Source organism: Varanus komodoensis, unplaced genomic scaffold (genome assembly GCF_004798865.1).
Source record: "Varanus komodoensis strain SLA01 unplaced genomic scaffold, ASM479886v1 scaffold4, whole genome shotgun sequence".
Classification (NCBI taxonomy): domain Eukaryota; kingdom Metazoa; phylum Chordata; class Lepidosauria; order Squamata; family Varanidae; genus Varanus; species Varanus komodoensis.
In genome coordinates this window covers 55,324,130-55,342,759 of record NW_025335941.1, presented here as the reverse complement: position 1 = coordinate 55,342,759, position 18,630 = coordinate 55,324,130, and the positions used below count along the sequence as shown (strand labels likewise).

The following is an 18,630-nucleotide window of genomic DNA, read 5'->3' as shown; positions in this document are numbered from 1 at the left end:
CTCCCAGTCAATGTATTAGGATTACATCTTCCTTCAACTCGTTCATTGACCAGCAATGAACTTGCAGGTTGCATTTTTCATTCCTGCATGTCTAATGACAGTCAACTATACGAAGCCACTTCAGGAACATACAAGAGGCAGGATGGAATAGAATAGTGTCTATTACAGCTCTACTGTGAAAAAGTATTTTTTTAGGAGAGAGGAATTATGCAACTAGATACCCATAGAAAATGAATCAGTCACTGGTAGGAAAGTAAGGAGGCACTTAAGGAAAAGCAAAAGCCGCATTCTGTGCCTCCCAATCTCCCACTTTTAGGGTCATGAACCACTGCCTTGTGAGGCTATCATGAAAAGGAAGGGGGTAAGGTCCTCTCTGTCATCTTTCCCTCCTCCCACAAATTCATGGGCGGCTTCATATGCAATGCCTCACAGGCTAATGTGACTTTACTTCGTCACATTTCGATTTCCTTATACGCAACATATTCCTATTTAGCAAGTGCAAATATGGGTGTGGTTTCTGTACACCAAACTCACCTTGTTCAAACACAGCAAGCAAGTTGCAAAAATCCACCAGCACCAACCACATACACAGTATTTCAGACTTTATTTATCACAATGAATCTGAACATAAGGATTCTGAATGGGGAGTGCAGGCTGTTCTGCACTGATGCCCCCAGTACCTCTTGCACTTGCACGCCACTCCTTTAGCAGTTGTTGTCCTGCTATCGGAGCAGGCGCAAAACAGGAATGGAAGCACAGCCAGTGATTCTGAAATTAACAGAATCTCCCTGCTTAGAACAGCTAGACTGGTGAATGCAAGGGACTGGTGCCTTACTTATGCAACTCCTGTCCTGCTGCTTTGCACCTTACATGATTGGTGCAGGTCTTTAACAATATTTGCTCATCCTGGCCTTTCCCAAATAGTAGTTCACGTGCATGTTCCACTCTCAATTAATTCAAGTTCATTTAATTTTCCTTAATGTTGATTGTGCTGATTTGCACATGTATGTGCCTGTCTCCGATGCCTTCTTTGTAAGCCATGTGTGAAGGTACAGTCCTGAAAAGTGGGATATAAATGTCTTCAACTGAAGGTATGCCTTCAATTAAGCAAGAATGTAAGAATTGCCTTGCTGAATCAGACCAAAACTCCATCTAGCTGAACATTCTGTTTTGAGACAGGCAGCTCTAGCATTTGAGCCGTGGGTCTTTCCCAGCCCTACCTGGGAATGCCAGGAAATAAAACATGGGGCATGTATTCTGCTCCAGGACTATTCTCTAGTGACACTGGAAGTGAATAGAGACGAAAGGACACATGCTTAAGAGAGGAAAGCACATGATTGTTAAATAGCATAGGTTACAGTCCTATAAGCTGAGCTCCCAACAGGCAGATGGCTCCAAGTCTGGAGCCCTCCACCTATCCTATGTCCTGCTGGCAAGAGCCAGGTAAAGTAAAAAGAGGTGATTTTGCCTATATTTAAAATGCAAAAGCAGCTAGACACTCAAACCTATTAAGCTGATGTACCTTTGGGAGGGTGGAGAGGGGAATAGAGAACCCATAGGTCATAATGTATCATGGGCTTTCTTCTCTCTCCCTGCCAGCATGTCCTTTACTCCTCTGGCTTGTCTCATGAGGTTGCAGTTGTGATCATCATAAAAGCAGCCTTCTGTTGCAGCTAGGATGATTGGATTTACTCCTCTGTGTTCAGTGTTCTCTCTAAGGCCATGGAAGAGGTGATCTGCCACTATTTATGAAGGCATATGGCCTCAGGATAGCTCTCCCTTTGTATGAGTATAGAAATCATATGCACCCTGTGCTGGCCACATTTGTATCCCAAATCTCCCTAAACAGCAACATAGCCCAGTTCTCCTATTCACATCAAGTCAGAGCATCCATCCTATATATTAACTCTGAAACTGACACTGCCGAGCTTCTTAGACTGGCTGGTCCATCTTAAATATTAAAAATGAACACTGTTAAAATGTCGATCCTTATATAGCCAAAAAATGCCGTCCAGGTACAAGAAATGTAAGCAGGCTTTGGAAGTTCATAAAAATTGCATGTTTAAGGCAGAAAACCTTAAAGGTGGGGACTGCGCCACCCACTCAGTGGAATACTGGTGTAGGTTTATATGTGGATAATTACAAAAATTGGCCATGGATAGGAATGAAATTGACTATCCTGGAAGATGGAAAGAGGGCCTTGTTGGTACCTTAGACAGCAAGATTTCATTACAGGCCCCATTCATCAATATTCTAACACTAAATCCATTATTGAACCCCCAATTCATACAGCAACTGTCCATCGAAGTCCCTGCATCACAGTCCAAAATGGAAGCAAGACCTAACTGGTATCAAACACGTAACAGTGGTCCAGCACAAATGAGAAAAAAATATTGGAAAGCTTCTTTTCAAATTCTACAGAAATTATTAAATAATGCTATTTGTTTTGCCATGATTCAGTATTGCTCTCAATGTGGATTGTTATTGTTTTTGTTTTGTTTCAGAGGATGTTTGACATTTTTTTATGCCTCTGAGCCAAACATGCAGGCTAAATGCAAGTGCATGAATTATGGGCCTCCAGGATTCATAAACAATGATAGCCTGCTGGCTTTAAAGAGACAGATAATCTCTTACTGCCCTGTCTCCCAGAAAAAAAGTGCTTGATGCTTATAGCAGTTTTTAAGTACTGTGCTGGGAAAACAATTGCATCGTATAGTCTGTGGGGTTCTTACTATATAAACCTTTCTTCTTTCAGAATGAAGTCAAGCATTTCTCACACACTGGCACAATCTACTTTGGCATTGCAGTGCAGAAAAATTCATTTCCTGAATGAACTCTTGGGTTATTCAGATTGGTTTTTCATTTGAGAGCATTACATTGAACTGCCTGGAAGGGGTACCTTCCACTTTAAAAATCCTGCAGATAATTATTCTGATAATTAAAATAAAAGCTGAAAAATAACCAAACTAACTAACTTAAATGTAGCCATAAGAATATGCAAATATATTATTATAATTATCAGGTTTGGGAATAAAAAAAGAACACTTGCCACAATGTGGCATTATCTTCAAATTCTATCACAAGTCTAAAGCAAGCACATTTAAGTTCTTAAAAACCCTTCTTCAGAAAATGAATGCACAAACATTTAGTCCATTTTTTCATCCTGGAAGAAATCTGCGCTGTCCATGTAGCCTTCCAGCTCAGCATATTGCTTCAAAACAAAGACAAAACAAAAAAAATGCAACATTTTAGTAAATTCCAGTTGAAGCTTTTAGGGGACTTGTTGATATTTCACAATCGGGACATAAGAAAGTAGGTCCATAAGAAAAGCCATGCTGGAGCAGACTAAGGGGCCATCCAATGCAGCACAGTACCAACAGTGGGGAAGCAGCTGTCCTCAGGGTCCCCCTGAGCAGAATGAATGCATTGCAGACAAAGCATTACAGGGGATGAATCCTGGCAATCCCAAACCCTGAGCTTTCGGGTTTTTAAACAATATAAGCCAGCTTGCTATGGAGACATTAGTGAATTGACAACTGGTTAGAAATATTCTAACAAGGAAAGATCAGACAGGATGCAGAACCTTCTATGAAGTGCCACTTGTCTATCTTTGCCTTCTGAATTCCACTGTCCCCAAGAATGCTGTAACTGTACTGAAAACAAGTTAGGAGACCTTTGCAGAAAATTCTTCCCAGTTTAAAACCGAACATATTTTCAGGCAGTGTATTTAGAAGTATGGTGCTAGTTACTTACTCTGTTGGTAAACTAGGTAGGGAAAGACCCCAGTTTTTTTTCCTGCATTCCTAGCAAACATATGGTTCCATTAATCATTCGAGCAGGCAAAGATCTGTGTTGGACTCATTTCCAAGCAGGTGTTCCTTTCAGGCAACTCTTCTAGAACTACAGTTTGAGTTACATCCAATTAGTCTTCATCCACCCCACAGCAGCATGCATAAATCCCTCTCTTGCATTGATTTTACCTGCCCTCAGAGCAATGGAATGTGCCTAACAATCAGTTCTACTGTACCTTATCAATCCAGCCATCTTCATCCAGCTGGCTGAACACTCTTTCCACCGAATCTTTAACGCTTCCATCCTCAGAACCATCATTCTTCATAACCAAGCAGCAATCCTGATATAGCTTATATTTAAAATGCCTCAGATTATGATAAACACGGGTACGGTTTCCACACACGACACCAACTTTTAACAGCTGTATCAAAAGGAAAGCTCTTTTACTGGGTCAGTCTTGGATAATAATGGAAGATACAATCAATTAGACAATTAAACCCCTGCACTTCTATTTTTACTAGGCCACAGTGTCAGCTGAGCAGTTGCTATGCTAAGAATTGCAATGCAGGAAGCCACCAAGTGATCACTTGTTTTAATCAGTTGAAATAGTGGTGCCACTGGGGCTGGGAAAAATTTGAAATAATAAATTTAAAAAGTTAAATCTTTGTTGGAATGCATTTAATACGTGCAAGTCACAAAGCATACCCTGTTTGACACCTACTGAATTACAAGGGAATGAAAAAAATGCCCAGTTATTGAATATAAACACCACAAATCCTAGTTTATACAGTTGAACAGTCATACCAGTGCAAATGTAAAAAGTCACTTCATTTTAAAAACTTTGGGAATGCAAAATTAGGAGCCCCATAGGTAAACCAGCCTACTTAACACTGCACATATGCACAGCAGATGTTGTTAACACACAATTGGAGTTTGATAGAATGCTGCTTTGAGGCATATAATTCTCACATTACTAAATCACCACAGTCTCTAGAGTGCACCAATTGAACTGCTATGTTTAACATACGCATTTGTACAACTATCTAAGGCTATCTATGTGTACATAGAGTCAGGAAAATGATAGCTAAGTTATACATCTTTTTTAAAGACTGGCATGCTAAGTCAGGCCACCTCTATTATTGTCAAACTACTGGGGGCTTTGAATACAATTTATCAAATTATCAGAGAGAGAAACAGACGTAGTTATCAATCTGAAGATTTTTACATATTAAAAGCCTCCAAACTACTGTTAAGCCACTAAATTTGAATTCTCCAGTAGGTTAGTTTGAGATGGTACAAGCAGGACAGATCTTTTTTTAAAAGCAACTTTTAACACAATTTTAGATTATGATTAATTTTTGCAAGTATACTACAAGGGCTAGCAAGGAAACTTATGGTAACCCAGGAAGATGAAAAATCCTTGGTGTGTTTAGTGAGAAGTGTGGAACATACTAGGCATACATTTTTCATGAACATTATATATGTTTAAACAATAGGCACATGGCACGTTGAGAACTGAATACATAGACATCAATACATGAATGTGAGTTTTTGAAACTACATTTGAAAATCTATGAATCAAACCAGATGGGAAAAAGACAGAACTAAGAAAAAAATTACCACCAGCAAAAATACACCATATTTTAGCTTTTGAATTCTTAGCAGCTTTGGAGCCAAGGAAAGGAAATTTACCTGCTTATCATGTGACATGAAGTCATCTACTTCCAATGTTTCACTATTGTATAATTTTCCTGACAGATGTACTGTAAACTTACAGTACCTCTGAAGTTCACAGGCTTGACAGGAACGTTGTACTGGCTTTCCCAAAACTATGCGGACATCAGGGTAACTATCCACTCGTTCCTGGAAAAAGATACTTGGTTGACATTTGCTTGGTCATTTGTTCCAGTGAATCAATTACTGCATTTCAGTAATATTGTGCATTCATATAAAAATGATCTTGGGCACTTATCCTTGATTTCCTGCTACCTCCCCAGATATAAATACAAAGCTATTCATAATTATTCTCTCCTTTAAGTGAAGCATTCATTTAAATGTAATTGTCTATGGGCTAGTTCATTCATTTATTGGTCCATGAATTCACTGGTAGTATTCAATATGTCCTGGAAGTACAGGGGTAGCTAAAAGTCTCACTTTCCTATACACCGGGTAACATGACACATTCCTAGATGGTAAGCAAAAAACACAGAACAACTCCCTCAAATATGGCTACCTGTAATGAAGGAGGATTTCAAAGTAATCTGACAATGTGTCTATGGTTATGTGCGCTGTATATGCCTGACAATGTGTATAAGGTTATGTCTGCAAGACTGAAGAATAGGTGTGATAGAGGCTCATGTGCCAGACATAGGCACAGTTATTCTAGCTAAAAGCAAATCCAGTTTTAGACCTTCTCCACTATAGGACCTCCCCACATTTTATTTTATATTAAACCATTTACACTTTGTGTTACAGACAAAAAGTTACAACAACTAAACAATTTAACAATTTAAACCTCTCTCCATAATGTAAAACACAAAAACAGCAAGAGAAAGGCACAATGCACAATCAGAAATATTTAAAATATTAGGAAGTACAGGCCGAGCAAGTAACAGTGACACTCCGAAGAAGAAAGGGTGCACCAACCCATTATAGGGAGTTCTATTGTTGATGAAGTTCAACAGGCCTCCCTTGGAAAGGAGTTCTAGAGCTTTGGCACAGTGACCAAAATGACCTGCTCCATAGTCTCTTTTCTTATTACTCAGAGGGTCCTGGGACAATGCAAGAGGCCTTTGAGGGCAGGATCTGACAAGAGTAAATGGCTCTTCAAATATCTTAGTCCTAAACCGGCCTTCCTTTAAAAGTCATTATTTGCATCCAGAAAGAAATGGGATGTGAGTGCAACTATTTCAACAAAACAGTCTGATATCCTCTGTTAACAATGGGGTTTACCCCCAACAGAGACTGCCCAACTTTTAGTAAATGGTGAAAGCATTTGTGAAGGGATAACTGTTAACTGATATTATGCCACTGCTAGACGTGTAAGGGCACCTTTATGTTTTCCTGCAATGGTTTTCTGTTTTGGCACAGCTCTTTACGGTTGTATATATTTCAACCATTGGCTTTCTATTACATATATGACTGAAGATAATGTAGTGGATATAATAAAATTGTGTCTAGAATTATAGCAGTTCAACAAAAATAATAAATCAAAGGACCAAGACAAAAACTTATACCTTATATCGTTCTTTCCAGCGACTTCTACTGAGTAAATTATCAAGACGAGGTTGAACAAAACGGTCATCCAAGTAATGGAGGGAAGTCAGCATATTCTGTGCATACTTCTTTTGTCTTTTCCCCTCTATTGGAAAAGGGGAAAATGTCATTAAAAGTTTGGTTATCCTCACATATTTAAAAATAATACCACACTAATTCAATCCAACTACAAGATCATTAAGGCTGAAATCCTATACTCACTTAGTGGGGTATAAGTGCCACTGAACTCAATGTGATTTGCTTCTTAGTAGATGTGCATAGTATTGCTCTGTAAAAGGTTATGAAAAATAAATTTTAAAAGTCCTCCTTTTCTTACCATATAAGGAGCTCAGGAAAGTATCATCAACTGCATTGATGAGAAAAGCTTTTACAACTCTTTGAAAATGGACAAAATGATCAACGCGAGACACTGTGAAAAAAATGAATATTCATTAGTATATCTCCATACCAGGCAGATAATTTACAAAGGAAGTTCAGTTCCTTACATGGAAATCAACATATGAAGGTCCTCCAATAAATGCAATATTATGATGCTACAGAGATCAACGTTTTCTAGCTTATGTTAACCTTACAACATGGTATGTGCTTCTCCAACAGTGTGCATGACAGAGCTTGCTCTTTCCCTTGCGGCTGGCTTTCATTCTTCTCAGAGTTTTCCTGATCCAATTCTTCCCCTTCCTCCTCATCAACTATGAAATCCTTCATGCTGTTGGCCTCAGATGTGTCATTGGAATCATCTAGTATTATCTCATCATCAGTATCCTAGTGACATTAAAAAGCAAAGAGTCTTACTTAAGTACTTCACCTAAGTGCATTTGCATCAGCATCAACAATTTTTATGTCGATTTAAGATTTTGTTAAAAAACCTTTATGCATTTCTATAGACATAAGACAGTATATTGATATATGCCATTTTGATTTTCAGTAACTGGATATAGGGAGTGATCCTAAGGCCCCTAGACAATGAAGGCCATAGAAGTTTTTGGATTCTCAGCTCCAAGGCGGGGGATAGCACTCTGACCTCAGGAAAGAAGAATCAAAGCTCTGGCTGTACCCCCTCACAACTGAAAGAGAAACAACCACGCCGGGTGCTGTCTGACATCAGGAAAGCAACCTGAGAGGAGCAAAATTGGCAACTTGAGAAAGGCTAGTATAAGAGGCACTGTGGTACTCTCCAGCCCTTTTTCCCCACTCCAAGATGTTTCAGTAGATAAATGAAAAAGCTTGTCCAGCAACTATTTGGAGAAGAGGATGGGAAGGTGAAGGTGAAGATCCCCTCCACTCCAGGGCCGTCTTAACAGCATTATGGGCCCTGGGCAAAGCAGTGCACTGGGGCCCCTACGACAACAACTACTACTGTTAATTCTGGAAGTTTTCCAATTTTCCAAGGGTTAACATACACAGATTAGTATGGGGCCCACGGGCAAGTGCCCATCAGGCCCATGCGTGAAGACGTTCCTGCTCCACTCCTCTGCTTGCTCTGCATTGGCCACCCATAAGCCTCCAAGTACAGATGCTTACAGGTACTCAGTTGGACTGCATCCCAAGTCAATTATAACATTTAAGGATAAAGAAAAAAGTTGATTGGTAACTTTGGATTTAAGAAACATATACTGCACTTAAAAATAAATGTACACTTTTATTTAAGTAATTCAGAGAAGGAATGCCTTATTGATTTATGTATATAATACACATTATACTACTCTTTCTTTATGGTGTGAAAAAGTTGTGGGATGATTGAAATAGAAGAATTTTTAAATGTGTATATAATCAAACCAGCCAACACACCTTATAGCACTTGCACAGGCTAGTAAACCATGCCCACTTTTATCAATTGAATTCGATTCACAATGGCAAAATAATTTTTAAAAATTGCTTTTAAAGTTCAGCTAACTCACCCTGGATTGCAAACTAGGGTGAAGTTACACTATGGTCCAGCTACTATCTTATTGTCATAAACATACAGAAGCCAAGTCAAAATTACTTCCAGGTCAGGAAACAGGCTTAGCATTCTGAGTTTCAAAAATGAATGCATCTCTTTCAGTTTTGTTGATTTCAGCATTTCCAAACAAACCTCATGAGTACAAGTTGACCTGTTTGCATACAACCTATGGTTAACCCATGACGTATTGTGCCTCCCCATGGTTTGTCTGGTTGATGAATGGACAAACCACGCTTGTTTTCTCAAACTCCGGATTGTTTGTTTCCCTCCTCGTTGCCTGCTTCTTTCCTGGGATCCAAATGTCTCTGCAGTGCTATAGTACTAGAATGTAGAAGATTCTGGTTGATTTTATCATGCCTGTGTATATGAACAGAAAATATTCTGCAGATGAATTCAAATGTACCTTAACATGTTCGTTAATACAAGCTGAAGCCGATCGCCGTCGGGACAGTTCCTTCAGTTTCATTAGTCTTTTTTCTTTTCTGTTTGCTGCTTCTTCTGCAGGTGTTGTGTGAACTTTCTGGTTGACAGACAAGTCTTCCTCATCTATTATGCAACTGCGTTTAGCAAACACTTTCCTAACGATATCGCTATCATCACTTTCGTCACTGTCATACATTACAGATAACCGAGATCTCTTGCGCTTCCCAGGGTTGATGTGCTCTTCTTCCACGTCCTCTGCTGTTGCACCATCACAACCTGTCTTATCATCTGAAAGTCCACCTGCATTCACTGCAGGTTCTTCCTCATTTTTGTGAAGGATGGATTCATCCTTTCCTTTTTCATCTGCATCATCATCTGAACTTGTTTCAAATTCCTTTTCTGATGGTGATGTAAGTTCATCATCTTCTTCTTCACTATCGAGCAATCTACTTCTCCTCTTGGTCCGCTGCCAGTCAACCCGAGATTTGGCTACTGGTGTTTCTGCTCTTGTGCTTCTCCTTGTTTCGTATCTTCTGCTTATAGAATTTGTTTCCATGATGACTTACTAAAAAGAAAAGGCCAAAAGTGAATTCATGTTATGAATCACCTATTTCTCTTTGTCTTTATATTTATATTTTCCTGTGTAGAGAAGCAAGGCCCAGAAAAAGAAAAGGAGTGTTATTTTGTTCTGTTCAAGCTCCCAACCCATGGCTTAAATGTAAAAACTGGACATTAAGGCAAAACAGAAAAACCTCTTAAGGAATATTCTTACTTTCAGTAGAAAGAAACATTTATAAGTGGTGTTTGTTGAAGCCAGTACACATCTTAGTAATTGCAGTGTCACATTGGGACTATATTTGGTGACATTACAAAACAAACATCATTTTTGTGCTGAAAAAGTACTGTTGCAGAATATATAGTATCTTTAGACAATTAATCCAATCTTGGGTGAATTAGCTAATGTTCTGAGAATTGCCGCATGGTAGCAAGACCTTGGTATAACACAAACCGACTCCTTTTCTTCTTACTTGCATTAGATTCCTCAGTCTTCTGCATCAAATGAAATAAACTGATGTTTGAAAATACATAAAACACAGTGAAGGATCACATTTATGTAAAGTGTTATGAAGCTTGCTTTATTCATGCAAACCATCCATTTTTGAACTCCGTAAAGGTCTGAGTAAAAGTTCAGACAAAGAGGTTATAAATCTTTCAAAAACTGATACTGAGTAAAGAAATAAACTTGAGTTATGCTGTAATTTTCAAAAATATTACCGAATGGAATAGGATAAAGTTCACATAAATATTGGTTCAAGAGATTAACTGTAGACAAAATTAGCTAGCACATTTGTATCCTTTGAGAGTGTCGTGCAACCACTGCTTCAGACAAAGATTTTTGGAGAGTGTTTTGGAAAGTGAATTCGCTGGGCTTGTTGGGATCCACTGCTGTGAACTGACAGTGTGCTCTAGAACACAACCAACACTCTTTTGAGCTGCATTGTGCAAGGGAAGAGCAGGAGTGTCTAGCAAGCCATCTTGGAGAGAAGCTTCTGTACTGTTCCTGACCTTCTCATTGAGGAATCTTAAAGAAGCTTCCAAAGCTACCAGTGTGGTCAAGCACAGAGTTTGAGAACTATTGTGTAACTGTTCTGAACAGAAAAATCACCAGGACAGCTTGTAACTCTAGTATTGTCCTTCTACATTTTAGACTGGAAGTCTGTAGGCAAGGATTGTCTCGTTTCTTATTGATCTTATGCAAGCTGTTCTGACAGTCTATTTGGGTGAAGAGGGAGCTAAAGGAACTTTCAGTAAATGAACAATCACTTCCACAGAAAATCAACCACTCTTTCTACCTGTTTCATTAGACTCAGTAATCTTCAAGTGTAGACTCCTAGCAATACTATAACACCACTCTCTTGAAGTCAGTTTTCAACTGACAATTCCTGAAGCTGCTATTCTCCACCAGCTGAGCAACATTCACTGCATTTTGGGGAGGGTGCCAGAAAGCCATACACTGTAACTTAGGATATAATCCTATGGCTGTTTAGACTGAACAATGTCCACCAGGTTCCAGCATTCTGGGACTTAGAGAATATTTTTTCTGTATAAGCATCCACAGGAGTGTGCTCTCATAAGGCTAGTGTATTGATGCAAAAAGGTAGGCAATTGTCATGCTGTCTCAGCAGCTGGGGGTTATGAACTCTGCCCATGTTCTGAGACCTCTTCTCTAAAGCACGCTGTTCAAAAGCAGGATTATGGTTAAAATTAAGGCTGCTGGCTATTTCATCACACAGTAGCTAACCATTCATGTTCATTATCACAGTTATACCACAGAACCTCTCACTTCCTTCCCTCATCTTTTATTAGCCCAGCCAGCCTCCTTCATTACTATGCCACCCAGACGTCTGGTCTGCTCAGCATCCAATCAGAATTTGGGTTCTTTTAAATATGAGAAATGATCTGTCTTTCAAATATTTTCCTCCATGAGTTTCCATTTCTGTTTATGTGCTCAAGTTAATCTCTGTAGGTAAACTTCTTGCTGAGGTTTGCTTGTTTGCAAGACATAAATGTGCGCTTTATGCTATCTGCTTATTACCTTTCGTTGGTTTGCTGTGAATTTAATTACTGTTTTGTCTTAAATTTAATTATAAATCACCCTGCTGTATATATATCAGGACAGACCGTGTATCATTAGCTTACATAAATACTGGAAGTGAAATCCCAAATAATTAGGGGAATCGTCCTATGGCCCCTAAGTATCTGAAGGGTCATAGGACAGTTCAGATTCTCAGATCTGTTATCAGACATAGCACTCAGGCCTCGGAGCTGCAAACTGTAGCTCCCCTGCCTCTCTGCAGCCAGTACACAGAGAACACTGCTGACTGTTTGAGGCTGGGAAACTGACCTGGGAGAGGAAGAAAAGGGGATGTTTTCATGGCAGCTGGGTGGGAGACTGGAGAGGCCAGCATATAATGTATCCTGCCGCTGCTCCAGTCTCCCATTTCTGAGATGCTCCTGCTAGATGGGTTTCCAGCCTCCGTTGCTCCTCCTGCTCTGCACTGGATGCTTCTGAGTGTACCCCAAGGGTGCTATCCTGTGCAAATTGCATGATTGGCTGGGGAAAACTTGGAGCTGTAAGGCTTTTCTCTCTTTCTAATCATATGGAGGATTGTGCCCTGAAGCAAAACAAGGTAGTGGGGCTTCTAGCTTGGCCAGGCCATGTAGTTGTGTGGTGTAGTGGTTAAGAGCATGGGACTGGGACTCAGGCGATCCGGGTTCTAGTCCCCACTCAGCCATGCAGCCAAATGGGTGACTTTGGGCCAGTCACAGACTCTCAGCCCAACCTACCTCACAGGGTTGTTGTTGTGGGGAAAAGATGGAGGAGGAGAATGATGTAAGCTGCCTTGAGCCCTTTACAGGAAAAAGGCAGGATATAAATCGAAAATAAATAAATTAGGCCACCAATTCAGCCCACCATTTCAGCTGCCCTAGGCTGCTTGCAATCACATTTTGAAACAATATCATAATAGACGTGCTGCTTAGAGTCTTGGACTGGGACTCAGGAAACCCACTTTCAACTCTTAAGCGCACTGGGTGACTTCTGGTCAATCATGGCCTCTCTACCTATCCTACTTCACAAGACTGTTGTGAGCATAGAACAGAGAGGAGGGTCATACAAACCACCTTGGATTATTTGTAGATCAATAAGTGGGCTATTAATGGAATTATAAATAGAATAAGTAAGAACAATAAGATCAACTTAAAAAAATACTTACCTACTTAATCCAAGATGTATCTGTGGGAGAGAGTAAGGAAGAAAAGGGTCATGGAGATTTCACTCAGCCAACTGTTGCGTAAGGCACAAGCTTCTGCACATGCTCAGAAGCACTCTTGGCTATGGAGGCTTTAACCGAGCAAGTGCCAGTTTGAAGGATTTACGAGGGAAAGGCGCTGTAGGGATGTGCTTCAGAAGGCCAATAAATCAGGACGGTCCCTGGGCTACGCTTTCTCCCACATGAAAGAATTAGGCGCCAATAGCTTCCTCTCGACCCCTTTTCCTGTCTGTCAGGCAGCAATCCTATGCAAGAGAGAAGAAAAAAACAAGCCTACAACTCCCAGCATGCCCGAGGCAGCGTAGCTATCTGGGGCATGCTGGGACTTGTAGGTCTTCCGACCCCGCCCAACCTTGTATGGGATTGCGCCCTCCGCCCGTCACTTCTCTCATGAAGCCCGCCCAGCATTCCCGCGCGCCAAAGCGCGTGCCCCCTACTCGCTGCCCCTCCCTTACCTGAACCTTCAACGGCCGCGCAACGCGTACACCAATGAGGGGCGGGGCTATCCTGAAAAGCACGCGCGCCACGGCAAAACGGAGGGCGCTTTTGTTGTTGTTTGGGCCCGCCTCCTACGCCATAGGCGGTGATTGGTTGCACCGTCCCGCCACTACAAGGCACACCTCTATTCGAGCCGCGAATTTCCGGAGGGCCTTGTCGCAGCTGAGCGAGAGACAGTATTGACGTCACGTGATTTCCCCTCCCCTCTTCTCCCGTCTTACGACTACCAATGACTTTTATTGATAGACTTACACGTAGCGGTCTAGCCTCCGAGTTTAAACTGGATTTTTTTGGAAGTTTGGAGGGTGTGTGGTCTGTCCCCAAGGTGGGAACTGTCTGAGAAAAACAGTAAGAAAATGTAGGAGTTTAGGGTATCTGTGACTGGGCATTAGCTTGTCTCCTCCCCAGTCTAAACTCCCCAAAGTAGCAACCTGTTTGTGTATTTCTTTCCCAGATCTCATTCAAGCAAAAATAGGAGATGTTTTTAAACTTTATTATTGCATTTCTATCTTCTTGCAAGGAACTGAAGGCAGTTTACATAATTCTCCATTCTATTTTATTCTCACAACAGCCTTGGGAGGTAGTTCAGACCAAGAGTCAGTGGCTGAGTTCAGGCAGCACGAGAACCCACGTTGCAACAACTCAGGTTCAACCTCTGAATGCAAGTTATTGCACTGTCTGAATGCAGCCAAGATAACAAGCCGTGCCTTGCTAACCACGAACTATCCATAAAGGGAACCCGTGGAGTTTTGTTGGGTTGCGAGCTGTGGATTGTTCGCCGTGGCTTGTTCTCAGAGCTGGGTCCTGTCCAGCTCTCTAACCGCCATACTACGGCAGCACCCGCACACCCCCCTTCGCATTGCTTGCCAAGTCTGTGTGCGATATCACACAGCACTCCAAAGTAGGAAGAAAAATAGTGTCAAAAGGAGCCTGGAAGCTCCGTATGTAAACCATGGGCACTGACCCTCTAAAACTCCTATCTCTGTGGTTTCTTCCAGAGCCCTTTGCGTTTTGTGCTTCACCTAGGTTGGGCGGGGGAGCGGATTTCGTTCTGTGGTTCCGCTTTTCAGCCACGCGGTGGCGCCGCTGCCCAGCTGTTGCCTCTTCTGCCTCTGAAATCGTTATCGGGGCGAGGGATTTATGAATGGGAGGTCGGGCGGGCGGGGTGGCGGTCCTCGAGCCCTTGGGCCCCTGTAGGGAGGAAGGAAAGCATGGGCATCTGCGGCTCCTTCCGCGAATGTTGGAGTACAACCCCATCACCTCTGATTGCTGGCTGGGGTTGATGGGAACTGGAGCTTAAGCAAATACGAAGGTCAAAGGTTCTCCTACCCTTGCCCTAAATATCTGCCACTTGTTAAAGGCACATGGTTTCAAATGTGGATGGGGAGAAACTTGCAATCCTAGCAAAGTAAAATGCCATTGCAATGGTAAATACTTGGAAACATTTAAACCATCAGTTAAGGGCATAATCCTGTGCAGGTTTGCAGGTGTATAGAGTCCTAGGAAGAAAGGTGGGATATAAATGTATTATTAATAGTAACTTCCATCACTCCACAGCCAGCTAAGACTTTTTTCTGCCTAAACCTGTACTTGCCAATTCTATATCTTGCTTTTTTTCCTGCAAGGAACTAAAGGCAGCTTGCATAATTCTCCTCTGTTTTATTCTCACAAGAACTCTGTGAGGTAGGCTAGGCTGAGAGTCTGTGACGGGCCCAAAGACACCCACTGAGCATCATGGGTCCATTTCCAGTGTGTCACAGAAGTAAAAGTTACAATGACAAGTTTTTTCCCACTTGCCTACCAAAGAAGGTGCTCAGAAGGAGGGGTGCGAATACGGTGCTGTGACACAGAAGAGGAGAAGGAGAATGTGCGAATGGCCCTTTCCTTGAGCTGCTGCCATCTGCCAAGTGCCAACTTGCTTTCTCTGGAATGGTGCCTGCTCAGCATCAGCTACATTTCAAGGATGCACACATGCCAATTTGCAGAAAAGAGGTTTTTTTCTCAGGCCTGGTTATGTGACAATGCTTGCATGATTTAACCAATGAAGTTGATGGATCTGTGCATCACACTCAAGGCACGATAAAGGAATCTTTCCCTCCTTTTGCTATCTTGTTATTCTCAAGTCATAACAACCTGATAAGGTTTCCGTGCAGCTTGTTGGGGGCATGACTGTCCTGAGTCCACCTCAATGGTGAGGGTTGATGTGAGGATATAAGGGTGTTCAGGTAATTTCCTAGGAGGAAGGCCGAGATTTAAGAAAAAGGTGTCTTGGACTGTAAAACTCTATATACATGCTACCTCCCCCAACCGTGCCTTATGAATCACTGAATGCTTAGGAACTTCATTGGCCTATAACTGAAAAAAATGTGGCAGGAAACAGCAATGACTCATTCTGTATGGGGGGGGGATTCAGACAGGTATGGTGGTTCTGTTAAAGTGGCAGGAGCATTTGTAGGGGTGTGAGAGAGTGCAAGAATGAAAGGGTTGCCTCCCCCTCCTTCTCCTTTCATTTCGATTATCCTAACCAAGTGGTGGCAAACCTATGGCACATGTACCACAGGAGGAGCACAGAGTCCTCTCTGTAGGCATGCAAGACAAGCCACCCCAGCAGCTGAACATCAGATAACAGTGCACATAGGGGCCTTGAGCATGCGTGGAAAGGGGTAGAGGGGCCAGCCGATGACGCCACTAGCCGCGACTCCTTAGATCCAACTTGACTGAGCATTCGCATGGCCGGTCAGGGCGCTGATATATATATAGGTGTATATTTGCTTGGACTGGCTGTGAGTTTTTTCCAAACTAAAACCTCAATTTCCAGGTTTTATTACAGTACTGTCACTTTGTGAAAAATACGTGGGTTTTGGGTCGCAGTTTGGGCACTTCGTCTATAAAAGTTTCCCCATCACTGGATTGGGGTTGGTAAAATGAGGTGTTCTGGTATGATTTTAATGGTTGGAATATGTTTACAAGGGGCAGAAACGATGAGCTGTGCAGAAAAAGCTCCTCAAGAAGGCTTTTCCAAACTCATCCTATTTTCAATGGAGGTTTAGCCCTATATTAGAGTTAGGGGTGTGCAGCAGGGTACGGTTAGGGTTAGGAAAACAAGGTGTCCTGGTAAGATTTAAATGGTGGGAATGAGTTTGGAATGGGAAGAAATGATGAGCTGCGCAGAAAAAACTTTCAAGGAAAGCTTTTTGGAAATTACCCAACTTTCAGTGGTAGTATAGCCCTATATGAGGGTTAGGGGTGGGCACCAGGGTAGGGATAGGGTTAGAAAAAGAGGTGTCCTGGTAAGATTTCAATGGATGGAATGTGTTTAGAATGGGCAGAGATAATGAGCTGGGCAGAAAAAACTCTCAAGGATTTTTCACAACCACCCTATGTTCAATGGAACTTTGGACCAATATTAGGCTTAGGGGTGGGCACCAGGGTAGGGTTAGGTTTAGAAAAACGAGGTGTCCTGGTAAAGTGTCAAAGGTTAGAATGTGTTTAAAATGGACAGAGATGATGAGCTGGGCAGAAAAAACTCTGAAGGAAGGGCTTTTTCAACAACACCCTATGTTCAATAGAACTTTAGCCCTATATTAGGGGTAGGGGTGGGCACTAGGGTAGGGTTGGGGTTAGAAAAACGTGGAGTCCTGGTAAGTTTTCAATGGTCTGAATGTGTTTATTATGGGGAGAAATGATGAGCTGGGCAGAAAAAACTGTCAAGGCAGTTTCAAAATCGCCCTATCTTCAATGGAACTTTAGACCTATATTAGGGTTAGAGGTGGGCACCAGGGTAGGGTTGGGATTAGGAAAATGAGGTGTCCTGGTAAGGTTCCAATGGTTGAACTGTGTTTAGAATGGGGAGAGATGATGAGCTGGGCAGAAAAAACTCTCAAGGAAGGCTTTTTCGGAATCGCCCTATGTTCAGAGGAACTTTACCCCACAATAGGGTTAGGAGTATGTACCAGAGAAGGGTTAGGGTTAGAAAAACGTATTGTCCTGGTAATTTTTCAGCGGTTGGAATGTGCTTAGAACGGGCAGAGATGATGAGCTGGGCAGAAAAAAGTCCCAAGGAAGGCTTTTTCGGAATCGCCCTATGTTCAGTGGAGCTTCACCACATAATAGGGTTAGGAGTGTGTACCAGAGTAGGGTTAGGGTTAGAAAAACGTGAAGTCCTGGTAAGTTTTCAATGGTTGGAATGTTGTTAGAACGGGTAGAGATGATGAGCTGGGCAGAAAAATCTCTCAAGGATGCCAAATGTACACACATTTACAGGACTCCCAAACTTTACAAATCAAATTTACAAAAAGAACTTTCTACAGAGTTCTCCTTGATAGGTTCATGCCATGCGTCTCACCAACATTTTCCACGTATGAGCGGTATACGTACATTACGTGATCGGGGCATGAGCCCCACTCAACCATGGCCACAATTTCCTCCACCGACTGGGTGGCATCCTCCCTTTTTCCTTGCGGCTCAACCAAAAGATCTTCTCTTGGATAAATTTGACCGAGCCGGCCACGTCAGCCACCTTTCGCATCTTTATCTCTCTGTGGCGTTGGAGCGGCAGCGCCAACAGAACGTACAGATTAATCAGCCTAATTGTGGACCACAGCACAGTCCAGTACGTCTTGGGAGCCGTGGCCTCTCTCCACTGCCACTTCCTGGGCACCCTCCTCCTGTGTCCCTTCAATGGAGGAGTGGGTTCTGTGCCAGACACGACCGATTCCCAGTCCTGGGAGCCCAGATCTGGCCAGTCCAGTGCTTCAGACACTGCCTTCCACGTGGCACATGCCACGGGGCAATCGCTGACAAAGTGCCTCACCGTCTCCTTTTGCGCCGTCCCGCTCGCGACAGCCCCGCTCTTACACTGCAGTC

At 42.2% G+C, this 18,630-nt stretch overlaps 1 protein-coding gene across 4 annotated transcripts; it reads right to left on the bottom strand.

Annotated features, from left to right (window-relative positions):
• Positions 1-585: 585 nt before the first annotated feature.
• Positions 586-13,806, bottom strand: CCDC82 (coiled-coil domain containing 82). Of its 4 annotated transcripts, XM_044442438.1 has the most exons (9): positions 13,722-13,806; positions 13,210-13,229; positions 9,414-9,998; positions 7,641-7,830; positions 7,385-7,477; positions 7,029-7,153; positions 5,485-5,655; positions 4,028-4,213; positions 586-3,211 (listed from the first exon to the last, which is right to left on the bottom strand). In XM_044442438.1, the coding sequence occupies exons 3-9, from the start codon at positions 9,987-9,989 to the stop codon at positions 3,146-3,148; spliced, it is 1,407 nt and encodes a 468-aa protein (XP_044298373.1). In that variant the 5' UTR covers positions 9,990-9,998; positions 13,210-13,229; positions 13,722-13,806; the 3' UTR covers positions 586-3,145. The 4 variants fall into 4 exon arrangements, with proteins under 4 accessions (XP_044298373.1, XP_044298374.1, XP_044298372.1 ...); XM_044442439.1 differs by lacking the exon at positions 13,722-13,806 and having other exon boundaries at positions 13,214-13,539; XM_044442437.1 differs by lacking the exon at positions 13,722-13,806 and having other exon boundaries at positions 13,210-13,538.
• Positions 13,807-18,630: the final 4,824 nt, after the last annotated feature.